Source organism: Apiospora aurea (assembly GCF_038362705.1).
Source record: "Apiospora aurea strain CBS 24483 chromosome Unknown utg000011l_segment0_segment0, whole genome shotgun sequence".
Classification (NCBI taxonomy): domain Eukaryota; kingdom Fungi; phylum Ascomycota; class Sordariomycetes; order Amphisphaeriales; family Apiosporaceae; genus Apiospora; species Apiospora aurea.
In genome coordinates this window covers 655,839-672,228 of record NW_027117398.1, presented here as the reverse complement: position 1 = coordinate 672,228, position 16,390 = coordinate 655,839, and the positions used below count along the sequence as shown (strand labels likewise).

At 47.9% G+C, this 16,390-nt stretch overlaps 2 protein-coding genes across 2 annotated transcripts; one reads left to right on the top strand and one right to left on the bottom strand.

Annotated features, from left to right (window-relative positions):
* Positions 1–7,000: 7,000 nt before the first annotated feature.
* Positions 7,001–8,389, top strand: PG986_015182 (uncharacterized protein; the record flags this gene model as incomplete). Its single annotated transcript, XM_066851404.1, has 3 exons — positions 7,001–7,048; positions 7,576–8,126; positions 8,182–8,389. The coding sequence occupies 3 exons, from the start codon at positions 7,001–7,003 to the stop codon at positions 8,387–8,389; spliced, it is 807 nt and encodes a 268-aa protein (XP_066692493.1).
* A 2,440-nt stretch (positions 8,390–10,829) lies between these two features.
* On the bottom strand, positions 10,830–13,220 carry PG986_015181 (uncharacterized protein; the record flags this gene model as incomplete). The annotated part of the gene is made up of 1 exon (XM_066851403.1): positions 10,830–13,220. The coding sequence occupies one exon, from the start codon at positions 13,218–13,220 to the stop codon at positions 10,830–10,832; it is 2,391 nt and encodes a 796-aa protein (XP_066692492.1).
* Between the last annotated feature and the right edge of the window lie 3,170 nt (positions 13,221–16,390).

Genomic DNA, 16,390 nt, shown 5'->3' with positions numbered 1-16,390 from the left:
TGAAAGTGTTGCCACCAGGGCGTGGTCAGGTCTCCATATCACCTGAACTGAACCTCGCTTAATTACCCTTGATACGTCGAGTGTTATTGCTAAAAGGCAGAAACTAGGGTCGGAGGTGGGACCACCCATCAAATGTATTCCATTGCGTGGACCGTTGACCTTTATTAGTATTTTGATATACTTCGTAGGGTAGAAGCAGTGTACCTAGTGTGGTTCTCCGGCCTCCAGCGATGAGTATTCCTGTATGGGCTGGCTTGATGGCGACTCCATGGCTTGAGCGATTTCAGGGCGATATTGAGCGAGAATACCACAGAGGCTGGGCGAGAGTAACGGGCATCATATACATTTTCGTTCAGTTTATACTCCACATATTACATAAGACATTTAGTTATCCCGCCATCACATAGTGGCTCAACAGAGGACTCGTACCCTTAGCGCCGTATACCTTATTGCGACCTCCAGCCACCTGTACCGTAAAGTATATCCAGGGAGGAACCTGCCCCAGGAGAAACTGAAAGCTACTACAGTGTATCAGCTTCTACTAGTGCCCGAGTTACGGTAACCTGCTGCAATCACAGCTTTAACGAAAGGGTGCATAATAACCAGCCACTAACGCAGAGCTGACTCCTTACAGTAAGCGTGATCTCTGTTTCACACCGTAGGCTTCTACTTTATAGAAAAGGTGAGCCGGTGAATCCCTCCCCCTTGGGTTTTATGCTAGGGGTGCTGGCGAGGGTACAGGGGCTACCAATAATCCCAACAGCCACCATGGGTTGCCTGCCGCCTAATTCACTATTTGCCAAATTCCTTTTGGGCATGGCAAAGTCGGCGCATTTCGTATAGCTAGTGGTTGGCTTCTGTTTCTCTCGTTGGAGAGGGGGTGGAGGCACCTACTGTTTTAGGCCATCGACAGAGCCCGCTCCCGCTGTTTGGTCGACGAAATGGCATACATTTCACAGGTCGCTTGTTGAAAGACAGCGAGTCGAGATCCAGGTAGTTAATAATAGGCAGTTTAAAGACAGGTATCATCTCTGTTGTTCGCGAAGAAGCCCAACGACATGGGACGGAAATAGTTGTATTCATTCTAATACCTATACACACAGTTTCGTCTGCCAACTGCTTCAAGGGCCGATCCTTAAACTGATCGCCCAGGCTCATTCGCTATTTTGGCGTTTAACACCGCCAGTGCTTGCGTGAGTGCAGGGCCGTCTACCTCGCGTTGATATATTAAACCATACTTCCGTGCGAGTTCCAATGCTGTCTTATCTTGCACCGTGGTTTCCTTAGCTGTATGGTTTTGTAGCGCAAACAAAATAATGAACTTATGCTTAGATCCTTGGGGTATGTTCGAGTCCCGAATAACATTGAAGGACGCTTCGTTATAGAACGGTATAATGCAAATGTTAGCCATTTTTACCCACTGATCTACCATGCAAAACATGTTCCAGTCTCCCGTATCGAGAACGGTTATCTGCTCTGTTGTCCTATCTACTATACAAGTAATAGGCACCATGTTTTCTATGGTGCCTTAGTCATTAGGAGGCTGTAAAGCATATTAGTTACGGTCACAATGGACGACATTGTATATACTGTTGGACTTTGAATGTGCTTATCTAGAAGAGTTGTTTTCCCACTACCTCCTGGGCCGATAAGGCTGATACATTTCTTCTTCCGTGGATGGGGGCGCTGGACGGCAGGTTTGGGGCCGTTGTCTCGTGGGTCTAGTTCGCACGAGGAATCGACGTTCTCAAAGTTTGCAGCTGTCGTTCGTTGGAGCAAGAAAAGTAAGAGAGATACGATCAATGCCTACATGGTCAGATCAATTCTTCCTAGGCGTGAGTAAACGTACAATTAAGAATGTGAAGTGGTACTCCAGACCGAGTCCAACGGTGCCGCCAAATTGGAGGGCAATGACCAAGAGCCGTACCCGGTCCCAGGACCATAATCCTGTCCAGACACCATGCCAGGCCGCTGCAGCGATTTGGAGCCTTTGATCGAAAAGAAAGGGTAGAATGAGGAAGAGGAGCTCTAGGCCGACGAGGCAAAGAGCGAACCAGAGGCCGGGTTGGCTCTTGTGGTGGAGAGCACGAACGAATCGATGGAGTATTTGGCTTGCCGGAAACTGCAGAACAGATACAGACTGTGAATGTCAGCCTGTGCGAAAGGAAAGATCGAGCCACGTACATCGAACAGGATGGCGCTGACAGCCCACTTCTAAAGCCGCCCGGTCCATACGACGTCGCTCTAGACCGCCCGCTAAAAAATTAGGCAGCCTGTAACGAGGTAGATCAGGTTTAAGACGCAACTAATAATGAAAAAGAAGCGCTGTACCCTATGCTCCTTAGGAGGTTAGAGAGTACGTCGGTAAGCCAACTAAAGCCGAAGAAAACAACCAGTATAGAGAAGCACGATTAATAACAAGAGGCCAAGTGCCAAAGCAGGGCTACGTAGCGCATTATCCACAATTGAGATTTAAGGAAGGGGGTAAGCAGGCGAATAGGGTAATCAATAATCCAGTACGTCGTGGCAGGCTCGTAGGAAGGCCCTGGGACTTATATCGATATTAGAGACACCATTCCTACACCTGCCGAACCTTATACTAATATCCACCGACAGAAGACGGAAATAAGAATCGACTAAATGGCTACACATCGTGTCGGCTCGTTGATAGGAACGATGATCCCTATGGTCTAATATAGGTGGGCTCGGGTCGATGTGGTCGACGAATTGCTTTATGGAATAATACGGCCAGGCGGTTAGCCCCCTTATCAACTTTTTTCGTAAAAAGTCGACAGGGGTCAGTTACGACCCGCGTTTCCTAAATTCCATTGTTGGTATGCGGGTGTAGCCATCCTCTCCCTCTTTCTCTGTCTCCGAATGCCCAATTGCAAACCCAGTCAAGCAAATCTAATGGTCGTATTACATACTCTCTTGTTAAAGAAATAGGTGACAACAGTTATAATAGAAACCCCGGAGAGCTGGTTTTACTTTCTTGTGCCGTCACAGCATCACTGGGTAATAGTTGCTATCCACGTACGCCCTGCGTGCGTACTAGAGGTTCGAGGAGACGAGCTGACACTCTGCGATTCATGGAGTCGACCGTGTTGCGAGGAGGCTCCAGAGAACGAAGAAAAGGCTATTCGGAAATTATACTATGCACATTTCTAATCTGGGGAATGGATTAATGCCGGGTGAGTATTGAGCCAAACAAAGAAGGCGTTACTGAATGAGATAGGCACCGTCGTAGAGGCCCTAGTCTAAATTCTGGTTCGGAATACCGACAACGACGGGGTAAAATTGAATTTATTCTTCCTAGAGAGGACGTCGACGAGTCCTCTACTGTGGACGAGCCATAGAGAAATGATACGGCATCGATCGAACGTAAATACGCGACCACCAACACCGCCGGCGGTCAGCACCATTCGCAACGTCTAGATATCATCGTGAACGATCTTAGAGGAAATACTTCTGCATCCTCTGCCTCCTCTATAATTTAAAAGTTCGAGAAGGGCATGAAAAAAATCGCTCGGCGCAACTACTAGGAAGGTTTTGCGGGTGCCCGACCTAGCCTCCCAAACAGACAAAACGATCTGGAAACAGCGATACACGCGATTTCGTACATAAAAACAGAAAACAAAAACCTGGCCATGGTGGAAGACTGGATCTTAGATCACCTTATTCGATGTCTTTAGGTCTTACAAAGAAAAGAACACCAGGCAGCACCTAATATAGAAGAAAGACTGCGGAGTGAGAGATCGGCGATAATGATCAACAAGCTGGTCAACGCCGCCGCCGAGGTGGTAGGGCCTCTGGGTCTCCTCGTTAACTCTGTATACAGTGGTTAGTACTACCGATTTCGCAGAGAATATGGCATTAATAAGGGTAGTGGTTGGTTTTCGATGGAGTGCTGCAAAGGTGTGGGCGGATATCGACGCATCTATTATCGTGGAACAAGTCTGCGATGGTATTTTTATAAAGGATATTTACGTCCCTGAGAGTTTACACCTATTTAATCCAGCCGCCGTGCTGCACCGACTCCTAGGCAGGAGGTGAGTAGCCCCCATTTATTACTCATCTTGGATACATGGCTTATAGCTTATGATAGGTATACGGACCTGTGTCAAGATTTGGGCCTTGAGAGGCTGTCTGGCCACGATCCCAGTATAGGCGTCGGACAATTCCAGCTGATTCCTTTCACACAATTCCAACCGCAGGCTCTTGGTTCTCTGACCTGGACCGAAGAAAACCGATGTTGGTTCGTTGCTGCGCAGACAGCAATAGACTCTAGCTCTAAAAGACGCAAACGAGGTGGGAATACGAACCAGTCAGCCACGCGGGCGCCTACCAACTTTTAAGGATAAACAGGTATAGAAAGCGACCCCTATCAAAACAATATCGGGTACACTAATAGGGTAGCAGTTTCTGCGAATACCCGCACATTATTTACGGATGTTAACAATATAGCGTTTATATTTTTAATATAACCTACGCACGGCTCTAATATAGATTTTGATTTAATTTCGAATATGTTCGATAATGCCTTAGCACTATCTTTGGTACCAGAGGGGCATAATAGTTTTAGGTGGGATTTTGCAGTCGATATAGACGAGAGTGGAATACTATTCGCAATAGGCAACATGTGGTAGCTTTATTCTCTAGTCTCTTTCTCTTCATAAGAACCACTTGCGATATAGAAAAGACTTCCGCTTATTAGGCGAAACCCATCTGCCCGGTTAAGTAGATACAATTTAGGCTCCCAAACCACAGGGTCCTTCTCCCCCTTAAAAAGTATCCGCGCAGAGTCGTCTAATGGCTTTATGAGTGGAATAATGAGAGTAACCCTGTTTTTGGAGGTAACAGCCCTTTTATGGAGTTGGTATGTGTTAGAAGCCTACCTAATGGAAGTCCGGCTTATTTCTTTAATTTGTGATTTCTTTTTAAGTCAGCAGTGCAGAATGAGGTAAGAATAGGTTCGTATTGCTTTATCTATAGCCTTTCTGGTGGTCTCTTGAACGAACTCCTGAAAAGTTGCTGGCCAAGTCACTCGATACATGTCGTTCCATTCCTGTTTCTCTAGGTTCTCGAATTCCACTTTCTGAATCGCATCCGGGCTGATGTCGAAGGAAGCAACCCTTTGGAGATGCTCGAGCAGCTCAGCTGATGGAATGAAGGACTTCATACTTCCGCTTTCAAATCGTGTTGGGACGAAGACGAAAAGTCAAAGCTCTGGGTATTTGCAGAATGGGTGATCACAGGCTTTTAAGGTGGAAGTTCAGAAGGCAAGGCAGTGTTTGGGCATTAATGCGGCAACGGCAATTATTGCATTGGTAGTTTGCGACGGAAAATAGTTTCGCCGCTACGCTTTGCAGTGTCAATAGGATGTAACTGTCCATACAACTGCTACACAGGATTGGGTTGCCCCCCGTAGCCAACTTGCCATCGATTAAAGTCAACCTGTGGCTACAACAGGCCCGTATGACCACGATCTTTGTCCATGACTTCGTCTATATCGACCGCAAAGTCTTCTACCGTGTCTTGGTTTTCCTGAGGTTCTTCTGGCTTATCATCGCCATTCACGTGGTTCTCTGCCTCCTGATTCTCCTCCTCATGATCTTCTTTGGTGTATGGCATAATATTTGGCAAATGAGACGGATCGGTAGAAGGGCAGGATTTCTATCTAATTTCTTGGTTAGTGATGATCTGATGAGGTACTTGGGGGTAAGTAATACTTACTGGGTGGGTGTTGGTAAGGGATACTTGATCTTCTGGGAATCGATGTAGATTTGAATAATATTTAGTGAGTGTCTGAGAAATTGAACAGACTATGACCCCGGGCTTCCCGAGAGCAGAAATGGGGAGAAATTTATACTTGCTCGAGTCCCCATGTAACTCTTTTCAAGACGACGTATTCCTCACCCTTGGTCTGGGAACGGGTTGACTCCCGGGCTGCATCCCCCAATGGCTTGCATGAGGGTGGTATGTATTCATCCATGGCCGTCCTCCGGCTTAGTAGGTCCAATAATAGGACCAGCAATCATATTGCCCTCTTCTGGTCAAGGGTTCTGAGCGAGTTGCTGCATGCAGTCTCGGGCCGGGAAGAGATTCGCTAGGCTGCAACATATCCTGTTGTGGCTTGCATGACGAAGTTCATCCCGCACTATCCAGGGCAAATCCAAGAGTGTGGACTGAATTTGGGTTTTCAATGCGTTATAGGTCTTGGAGATAGCTTGTGGCGCTGGCTAGGGGGGCAATGTAAATTGAGCTTGTTTGTATCTTCACATCCGTCACATCAGTTCCGGGTAATAATTAAGTCAGTGGTCAATGTATCTCGCTGCATACTGTCCTAGGATATGAAGAGCTTCGATACGGTTGCAACCAACCTTGCGATGGCTTGTATACTATGAACTGGAGTACACCCTCACGATATACAGTACTTCAAGATCAACAGGGTATCCTATGATAATACAGCCTGAAGCACACAGTCGGTCTTCTTTATTTTAGAAGTTGTGAGTAATTCTTCCAACGTTAGGCCTTCCAGAGTTATGTAAAAGCAGCTGACCGAGCCGACTGCACATGCCTTCCCGGTATTCGTAGAAGCAGTTCTCTTATTGTGCACAATTAGTGTGCACCCAAACGTTAACAGTACCGAAACCTGTCGAGACCGCTAAGCATGACTGAACCCCCTTGATGTGGCTTCTGCCGGAGGGCTACTTACCCTAAGGTGTACCCTGCTCGAGGGATGCTTAGGCAATGAGTCCTGGTGCGGACGACATGCTCTCCGACGATTCTCACATTCAATTGGTTACATCTAGTGGCTTACGTTGATCAGTTTAAATAAACAAATCACTATTGTGCTCTACGCAACATGCCATAGAGTCATTTGCCTTCAATAGTCTACATTGTCTATAACGTCGATATGAAGATGTCTCTAGGTTAAAGATGACTGTCGATAGCTATCTCTTAGCTATATGATCTTCCAATCCCATTCTAGAAAACGATTATGCTGACTAATAGATTCACTACGTATCTCCCACAAATTTTCGAGGATGTAAGTCAAAGAATGATGGTATCCACTTAGATGCATTAGCTACTTTTATCGACATGGGGTAGAGCAGGCCAACGTACAAGAGCATTTATCCCTGCCAAAAGGTTCGATGTATGGGATTTGAGTGTTTATCCATGTTCAGTCTCGGGAAACGGTACAAGAGCATTTATCCCTGTGGGGTGATAAGATAATTCTTGTGCATTTATCCATGCAAATGTTGTAGGCCCTAGAAGAGAGCATTCGCCTTACAGGAAATTGAGAAGGACAAAGGGTATGTGAGTATTTATCCCTGCACAATGTTTGAAGGGGGGTCGAGAGCAATGAACCCTGCGTATGAAAGGAGCTAACTAGGATTAGCTTCACCCTCCATTAGAAACGGGGGATAGAAGAACAATAATTTACTGAATCTGCCCGTTCTAGAACGGGAAGGCCAAACAGTGAAACGACTTTATCTGCGGGGTACGAAGTACGGCGGCTTTGCGTTTAATCTCATCACCAAGCGTTGCTCTTGAACCTGACCATAACTCCAGGCTTGCATGGCATCAAACACATTCCAGCTGGAGGCAGCTAAGCTGGCCCTGGAGGAACATGGCTTCCTCCAACTGCAAGACTCCGAAATTGGAGAGCATATTCGGACTTTCCAATCGAGAGGCTTTCCATACGGGACTATACTTGCCCTAGAATTACTTACGGAGCATGTCATCTTCGATCCGGTGAGCAACGATATCATATTGCTTATGGCTCATCTAACAGTCTTCAAGAGGGTTCGTGATATCCTAAAAACTTTCTCTCCCGATTTTGTGCTTGCGCATTCCCTGAGATATACGGCGAAGCCTCAACGATTCTTTCGCTTCTCGTCCGGTGGTCCAAACACACCCCTCTTAATCGTGGCACATCAATGGGCAAAAGGATCGCGCGTAGATTACTGGATAGGTTCACACAAAGTTGCGCTGCCTGTCTTGGCAACGCATCTGGATCGTGATCAGCGCAAGGTTAAGGAACCTTTGCTCGAAAATACCAAAAACGCGCTTGTCGAAGCCGGTTGTAAACCTCAACCGTTCTATTTCCCAGAGGGTGGCTTGTAAGTACCCTCGACTTCAATCTTCGCTAATTTAACGTGTTCTTACATGTGGCAGGATAATTGCAGACGCTCGAGTCGCCTTTGAACATACAGAAGGCTACGAGTTCGCCAACGTATTCTTCCCACGCGACTTGCTCCCTCCGATCCCAATGTCAATCCCCTATTCCCCCGAGATGGCAGATAAAGTTCGAAGTATGAAAGACAAGAGTGGGACAATTGGTATCAACTTCGAACTTAGTAAGCCGACAGACTTGACAGATTAGTCGACTTACAGCGGGTAGTTCAAAGCTTGGAATATGGGTGACATATAGAATTCCGACTGGTCAGGTAAAGAAAATTCCTGCGAATGATTGGCATACGAGTTGAAGTTCTGACTGGAGCTATTCGGCATATGTTGATTGAGAATAAAAGAACTCTCTGGTCCGAGGCTTGCCATCTGGCCAGGAAGAGAGACCAGATCGAGATGCTGGCTGGGTAAAGCCCCTGCATCATGGTTATTTGAGACAGAAAATGATGATGAGGAAAATGCATCAGCAGTGTAACTAGTATCGATTGAAGTATTGTTCGTGATCGCGTTGTCATCTGCAATTACTCGTTCGCATGATGGACTTGTGGGGGGAGAACACAACTTCTTGTGTAGCCTGTTCATCGTGCTCGTTGATGAGGGCGCGCCGGATCCGCTTGGGCTGCTGCAATCGAGGTTGATATGAAACAATTTCTGCCGCCTCCCGCGTTCGTTTCTTACTCCTTTCTGTTCGTGAAGCTTGCGGCTTGGGATGTGCCCGGAAAAGTTCTTCATCGACACGCTTATACAATTCGACACATTTTTCGCGTATGAAAATCTTATCCACCTCGCTCTCGAGTTTATCGTGTCGCTTGACGTGACGGATCCATTCAATCAATGTTCGTGACTTGAAAGGGTGACAGATTGGACATGGGCGCACATGTTCAATATCTGCAAAGAAGGAGGTTAGGAGATATTGTAGAATAAAGGATGACAGATCTTATGCGTTGCGTAGTGGTCCCGTAATATAGCCAGCTTATCAACCGGTTTGACATCGCATTCCTCTAGAGGACAGTGATAACCATCTCGATCTCTATGTTTAATAAATCGGCTCGCCGGTGGTATCGTAATAGGCTTCTCTGTGCCTACAATCTTGTCCGGTACAGCCTTGTCATTGTTGTCTGAGGTTCGGTTGGCACAGTCGGCTTTCGAATGGGATAGGGATTGTTCGAGACGTTGAATGAGGCGCTGGTAGAGTTGCCGGTCCTGAAAGTCCCTAGCTTGCTCCTCTCGAATATGATCTTCTAATTGACCCGTAGCTGTAAAAGCGGCGCTACAACTGCATTGGAAAACGAACATGTTATGCACATAGTACTATGTAGCGCGAAAAATGGGGTAAGGGGCAAGGAATGAACATCGAGCTTGCTCCGATAAAATAGCCTATGTTGAACGCACTCTATTAATAGCATGATGAGGTAAACTCGGGGGTACAGACTCCACATAGTCAGGCCGCAATCAGCCGGGCTAACCCCCAAGCGCATGTGACTGGGCAAGTGGCAATTGAGCTTTATTTAGATAGCAGGGTTTCTAACAAATGTTCGACATCGAGAGTAAAAAGATTTTTCAAAGGTTTTTTTTATTTCCATTAGACAATTACCAACCGACCTTTCTTATTCCATTGTCAAATTCAGTCAATGGGGGAGCCAACTTGCGACGTCTGCAAGGGCTCAGGCTATGTGGGCCCAAATAAGGATGTGAAATGTACTACATGCTAGGCCACCTGAGGTGAGTAAGCATAGCAGTCAGTTCCTAAATGCTGGTCTAATAAACACAACAGCAAAAAAAACTCAGGTGGCGTTGACTTCGAATCGCATCCGTCGGTAGGAGGCCAACGGTGTTCGCAAGGGCCTATGTCTATAGTCATCGACTCGTATAGAGAACAAATGGGCGGTGTTTTCAATTCCGCAATGGAAAGTCTTATGTCGCGTTAGGGAATTAGGGCATCTATACGGCAAGCTAGCGGGTATTCCTCGTTTATCTTTCAATTAGCTAGCAGTTCAAATCTCGGGTTCAAAGGCTACGAGATTTACCAAACTTTAAAGTTTAAAATAGCAATCGCCTGAATCATTAATACGAATATCATTATCGAAGCAATAAGAAGTATATTCGACCGACGAATATTGAAGTCGGTACGATTTAAGCAGTGAATTCTTATCGTGGTTAGTCGAGCAACGTTTTCCATACCGTTTCAGGTATTCTGTTAACCAGCGGTGACAGAAGAAGCAAAGATATAATCAAGGGAAAATAATTACTCTCCTTTTTAGCTATATAATTGAGACTCCACTTGTAAAGTAGTGCACTCTTTCGGCTATTCTACTGCATGATAGTGGAAGCTCGAATATGGGGATGTTGATATGCCATTTGAATATTAGCATATAATGCAGGATTGCTCTTAATACGTAAGGTGATCCGTGCAATATACCTAATTTTCTTATTCATAATAGTATCCTTTGGTATGTCACGCCACAAAGAATAAGGGACACTCATGTTGCGACACTTCCGCCCAGCACCCCTAAGAGCAATACCAACGTCCCCTCTCCTTGCACTTGCCAAAGTGGGTCGTGATTTTCATTCGTGGATCATTATGAGATAATACCACCGCTTTTGCCTTAATCAACAAATCGCTCCCATGCGTTAAACTAATCCAGGGCATCGACGCGCTTTAATCGTTTTCGAGCAAGATCATCGATTACCGGAAACCACTTGCAGGCATCCGTCATATCCTCGTTCGTACTGTTCGGGGCCTCGGCCTGCTTGCGGACCACATCAATCCACTGCTCAAGACCAGACCATTGAAGTATATGACCCCCGAGCCCGAGTGTCTGTGTTTGCCGAATCCGGAATACGCTGTGGATCGTACCAGAAGGGAAAAAGACGGTCTGCCCGGGCTTGAGCACCCAGTAGCGCCACTTTTGTTCCTGATTGTAATACTCGGTGTCATCCATCCAGTCTTGACGCTGCTTGGTAGTCGGGCGCGACATCCATGCGAATCCGAAATGGCCTTCTTGGATCGTTATCCAGGTAGCGAGACCATGACTATCCATATGGGCAGCTGTGCAATGTCCCCCCTCGGATAAGAGCGCCCAGCGTTCGATGTCTCTCCATTCTGTCCACTTTTCTCTAGTTGCTACCGTCCTTCCGGCGCTGTTTCCGTTTTTGTCCAATACTGCTCTGCGTATTTGGGCCAGTAGCTGGCAATTCCGCCCCGTCAAGAAGTCGGGCAGTGTAGAAGGCACGGGACAACTGCAATCGAGAACATTCCACGGATCGTCCGACTTTTCCTGGGAGAGAAATCGCTCGTAAACCTGCCGTATACTCCGTGGCTCGCACGAGCTTTCGTTAGCTTGGAGCGAGGGTATCTGTACAGAGACCATACGGTCGTGGTCTTCCATCCAATCGAAAAACTCGGGAATAGGCCTGGCTGGGTCATCCCACTGAAAGGGCTGCTGCCGCTCCGTAATGATCGGTATATCGGGGGTGATCTTATCAAGAAGCGTCTTGGCCTGGTGTCCATCCAAGAGATACAACTCAGGCATCGCGCCCTTGTCATTGGTAGTACGCTTGTCGTTGGTAGTTGGATGCTTGCAGTTTTGCAGGATTGGAAGCAGGCATCTGGCAGTTTGAGAGCCCCGGCTGCTCGAGTCTTTCTGGGCATCTTGGTGCATTTCGGCGATGGCTTGAGCACGATATGCCTCACCCAACTGCCAATCGCACGCAGGACGCGCGCCGGGGTTATAGCCGCCGTGCACCTTACCCACGGCCAGGTGCCCTCTCAGGACGTCGAGCTGCGGAATATCTGGCGACGGCGAAGTGGCGCGCCGTCGTTTCGAAGGAACCACAGAACTCCTTAGCAATGCCGCCGAACTACTTCGTGCCAATGCTGATAGTTTCGTGGCCAATGTTTCCAGTCGTGCTATGTCTATCTCGTGCTTCGTCATAAGAGAAACAGCGCTCTCTTTCCGCCGAGGTCGGGGGCCTCTTTTAGTTCTCGTAGAGAACAAGGAAGACCTCGTCTCGGGCGCGTACGATTGGCTGTGTCCCACTCGGTCTCGAATACTTTTTCGTGGCGTGACTTGGTCTGGGGACTGACCGTCCGCCTCATCGCCGCTTGGTTCTCCGTCATTTTCTGTGGTCGGGTCTGTCTCGGCGGTGCCTTCCCGAGTGTCTGGGCCGATGCCGCTTCCGATACTACTGCAGTCTGTGTTCATATGATCTGTGGTGCTTCCTCGTGTGTTACTCGGAGAGCACGTATCGCCCGCCTTCGTGGCCTGGGTGGCCTCCCCGCTCGGACGGCTGCTTACCGTGCACAAAAATTGGATGCTATGTCGAGAGTCGCTGGGCTCGTGCGCGGCTGCGTCTCCCGGGACAATGAGTCCAAAAGGATCAAAGGTGTAACCAGCTGGGAGTTCTTCCGCACACACTGTCCTGAAGGGAAGCGCGGCATTATCGGGGTCCTTTGTCTTAACGAAGGAGTCTTGCGTTTTCCATGCTTTCGCATTATCTAGATCGATCGGTTCGATGGAGAACGGGTAGCTGCGCCGAAACGTGGATATCTGAATTCGTCGAAGGACAAGTTGCTGCAATCTGGGCAGTGCTTCTTTCTCCCAGTGCCGGTGTTGTCTCGCCACCGAGGCGAACTTGATGGCAAAGCTTATCCCTCGCAGGCCAACGGCTAAGTGTTGAACCAGGCCGTTTCCCCAATGTTCTGCTGCATTTTGTAGCTCTTTTCGTAGCCTAGTTCGGTTCTTCGACCCCTGGTTCGCGGTATGCGTAAAGTCTCGCCATATTACATCAGTGTTCTTATCGGTCATGTATGTCTCCGACTTGGCGAATATCTCGTCGTAAATTGAGAACTCGATTTCAAGGAGGTCTTTGGCGCTGAGTAATTGGTCGCGCTTGCGCAGACACAAATTGTATCTCTCCTCCTCGTCGTGACAGTTGCGGAAGGATCGCAGAAAATCTTCTACCTGATTCGCTCTGGCCGGATCGAGGAGCGGCGGACCCTCCATCTCCGTAGGCGTAGGCTCCATCGTGCGTGTTCCTTCCAGCGCTTAGCCTCGAAGCGTGGAGCGGTAAGATGTCGTTGTTGTTTCTGGGGAAAAGTCAGCCGTCGTTGACTTAAGCAACTCTGCACACTAGTCTACTTACGGCAGGCGTACATTTGCACGCTTGCTCCACAGTACGTAAGCTTACCTGTAGTCGCCGAAGTACTGGGCTAACTTAGGTACTAAACCTGGCACACGCTGGTTGTTTTCGGACAAGGAACGTGGAGAACGGCTACTTAATGTCGGGCTTTTGGCAGTTCCCGTGCGGCTTGCCGATTTCGATTGAAGTAATGATTAGTATGGCTACCCATCCTCCCGAAATGGCCCACTCAAATGATATGGAGAAGCGGAGCATGCTCGAAGATGTCTGTATACGGTGTTACCCCGCTCTGAAAGGCATACTGGCGTACCTTTCCGGCTCGGACGCAGCCGTGCTTCTAGCTGTTATCGGTCTTTTTGACAAGCCCGATTAGGCTGGTATCAAAGCCAGGTTCGTCCAGTTACAGCGAGATATACCTAAGCATTCCAACTGGGTTAATCAAATGGTTTTGCAGGGTTATAAAGTTCTATTGGTAGGCGGCGATCTGGACGCATGGCTCGCCAGGCTTCGCGACCCCCTCCGGTGCGAACGGCGCTCAACGCTACGGGTGTGGCTGGCGGTTAGAGTACGGTACGGGGTCGACCGCGAGTTCAATATGAGACGGCAGGCCAACGAAAGGGCACACTTTCTAGTGACAAGGGAAGGCGATGTCATCTGGGGCCCGTCACGCGCCTCTCGATAAGCCAAGGAGAACGTAGGCTGGACCGAGAACAATGTTTTTCCTCTTCCTCATAGTGCCGTGTATAAAGAGCCGCTCCTCCCTCAAGTACTATGGAGGCGAGCCAATATACCCAACGAAAACGGGATCGAACTCGTCTGGGCTCAGACTGCGACCACCGGAAGGCTCCCGATCATCGATATGTGCCCTACGCAATGGCACGACCAGGGACAGGATTATGGCCAGGAGGGTTGGCATCGCACCACGCTGGCATGGACAGCAGAGTGTGACCGTATGGCGCCAGGGGCAGTATATCGCGAGCTGAGCTATGGAGGATCTATTTTCAGACTGCCATACCTAGACTTATCTACCTCGGAGTATTCAGAGACGGTGCATCTTCGAGAGATCACTCAGCCAGAACGACTTGCGTTCGTCATCATATTGGAGTGTGCGAATGGGCCCACGAACGTTATAAACAAACTTCATGGGATATTTTGGTAGTTTTCACAATTTTAAATCGTCTTCTAGGGCGTGATTATTTTCTGCCTACTGCGTACCGTTGACTGCTGTATGCCGTAACTTCTCCGGTACCTATATACTAAATGGTCGGAATTGGAGATAACGCCGGATATATACTAAGAACGATCACTAGAGACATTTAGCCCCACTAATGGCCTGTTCTTATGCGGAGTTATTATTACGGCTTGCTCACGAAGGGCTTTGCGGGGCTGCGGGCTATATTTAGCAGTTTACGCCGCCGCTCGTGGGGCTAAGCACGTTAGAGTAACGTTTGCTTTAGTTGCTGTAGAACTCTCTTGGGTTGAAGTTATGTATTTATAATTAGTTCATACGTGGTCCAAGCTAATTAATACATGCCTTATTACGGTTGGTGTTCGCTATAGCTTAAGACGCAGTGATAGTGTAATATATTAAAGGTGAGCAAGCTATAAAGTGAACACCCCTCGCTCTCTTCCATCTATCCCACAGGTGGTTAACCAGGCATGTGAAAATTATTTGGAATGCCTAAATTGTATCTGCTAAAAGCGTCCTTAACGTACTCAGCACCCCCCTTAAGTACCTTTAGTCTTTGAGTCCGCGTCGATAATGCTTGGCTAACCTTTTTGCGTTGCACGTTGATGATTATATCTGTGGCATGTCGACCAAATGCAGTGTCCAAGGTCGATCGAGAAAATAGGCCATTTTCTGTCGCGTTTTCCGGACGGCCCAGTATGTACCAGATTTTCCCATCGGTTCCGGTCGCAATAGGTTCAAACTTTCTTTAGTCAGTACCCCGTAGCGCCGTGATACCTTTTGCTGACATGGGCAATGGCTGCGCAGCTAGGAATGCTTCCTTTTCAAGTGGGTAATCTGCGCCATATACAAGGCAACCTCGTGCTAATTTTTTTGTTGCCGAGCTCAGCGATGGGAGGGCCACGAACAGGAGCCCGCGGAACTTGAGTACGCCAAGAATCTTACCTCTTGTTGCCTTGACGCCCAGGTTCGGGTCAGTGTCCGGATCGCGTGTTAAAGTAATGCGATTGTAATCCTTCGTTTTTTTCCTTCGCCGTGTTGTATGGGAGTTCGTAATGTAACTTAAGCGTTTCCTCTTCAAAATCCCATCTTTTAGCTTCTTCCGAAGCTCTACGCTTGTTTGGTATAAATCCCATATAATGGGAGTCTTCGTCTTTGTCTTCCTCAGCTTTTACAATAGAAGTGTCAGCTGTCGGGGCGGCTGCTTCCTGGGCGGCAACTGCCTGAGCAGCAGCTTCCCTGGGCGGCTGCTTCCTGGGTGCCAGCTTCCTGAGCGGCCGCTTGCTGGACGGCAGCTTGCTGGGGGGGCAGCTTGCTGGGGGGTAGCTTCCTGGGCCCCATCTGTACCTGTCATTCCTTGGTCTGACATTGTATTGATAGTAAATAAAAACTGTGAAGGGCAAGTCTATATGTGTATCGGTGTTTTATTCCGAGCAAGGTATCACACTATAAGTTAAAGAGTCGAGGGACCACCCTAGAGATAATATATAACGAAAAATACGGTGGGAAGTATTCATTTCAAGCAAGTCTATCTTTAGGCCTCTCTATACCCTAGTCTGCGCTTGAGAATACATTATACTATAAAAAGCTTTATTTAAGACCCAGCTTTGGTTTAGATCTAGCCTGCCTTTTTCGAGCCCGGCTTTACTATAGAAGGCGGGCGAAGCGGACAGGATAACCCTTCTTCCAAACTTGCAGCGCACCTTTACGGGCAACATCTGTAAACTCGGTTGTGCCACATACTAGATCGTATTAGCAAAAGCGTGGAGGTGCGATTAAACCCTTATTAATTAAAATGGTATCGCCGGCTGTTATAGCTTCTTTTTCTACTTTCTTTTCTAGGAACTGTTCATTAAACTAGTCCGG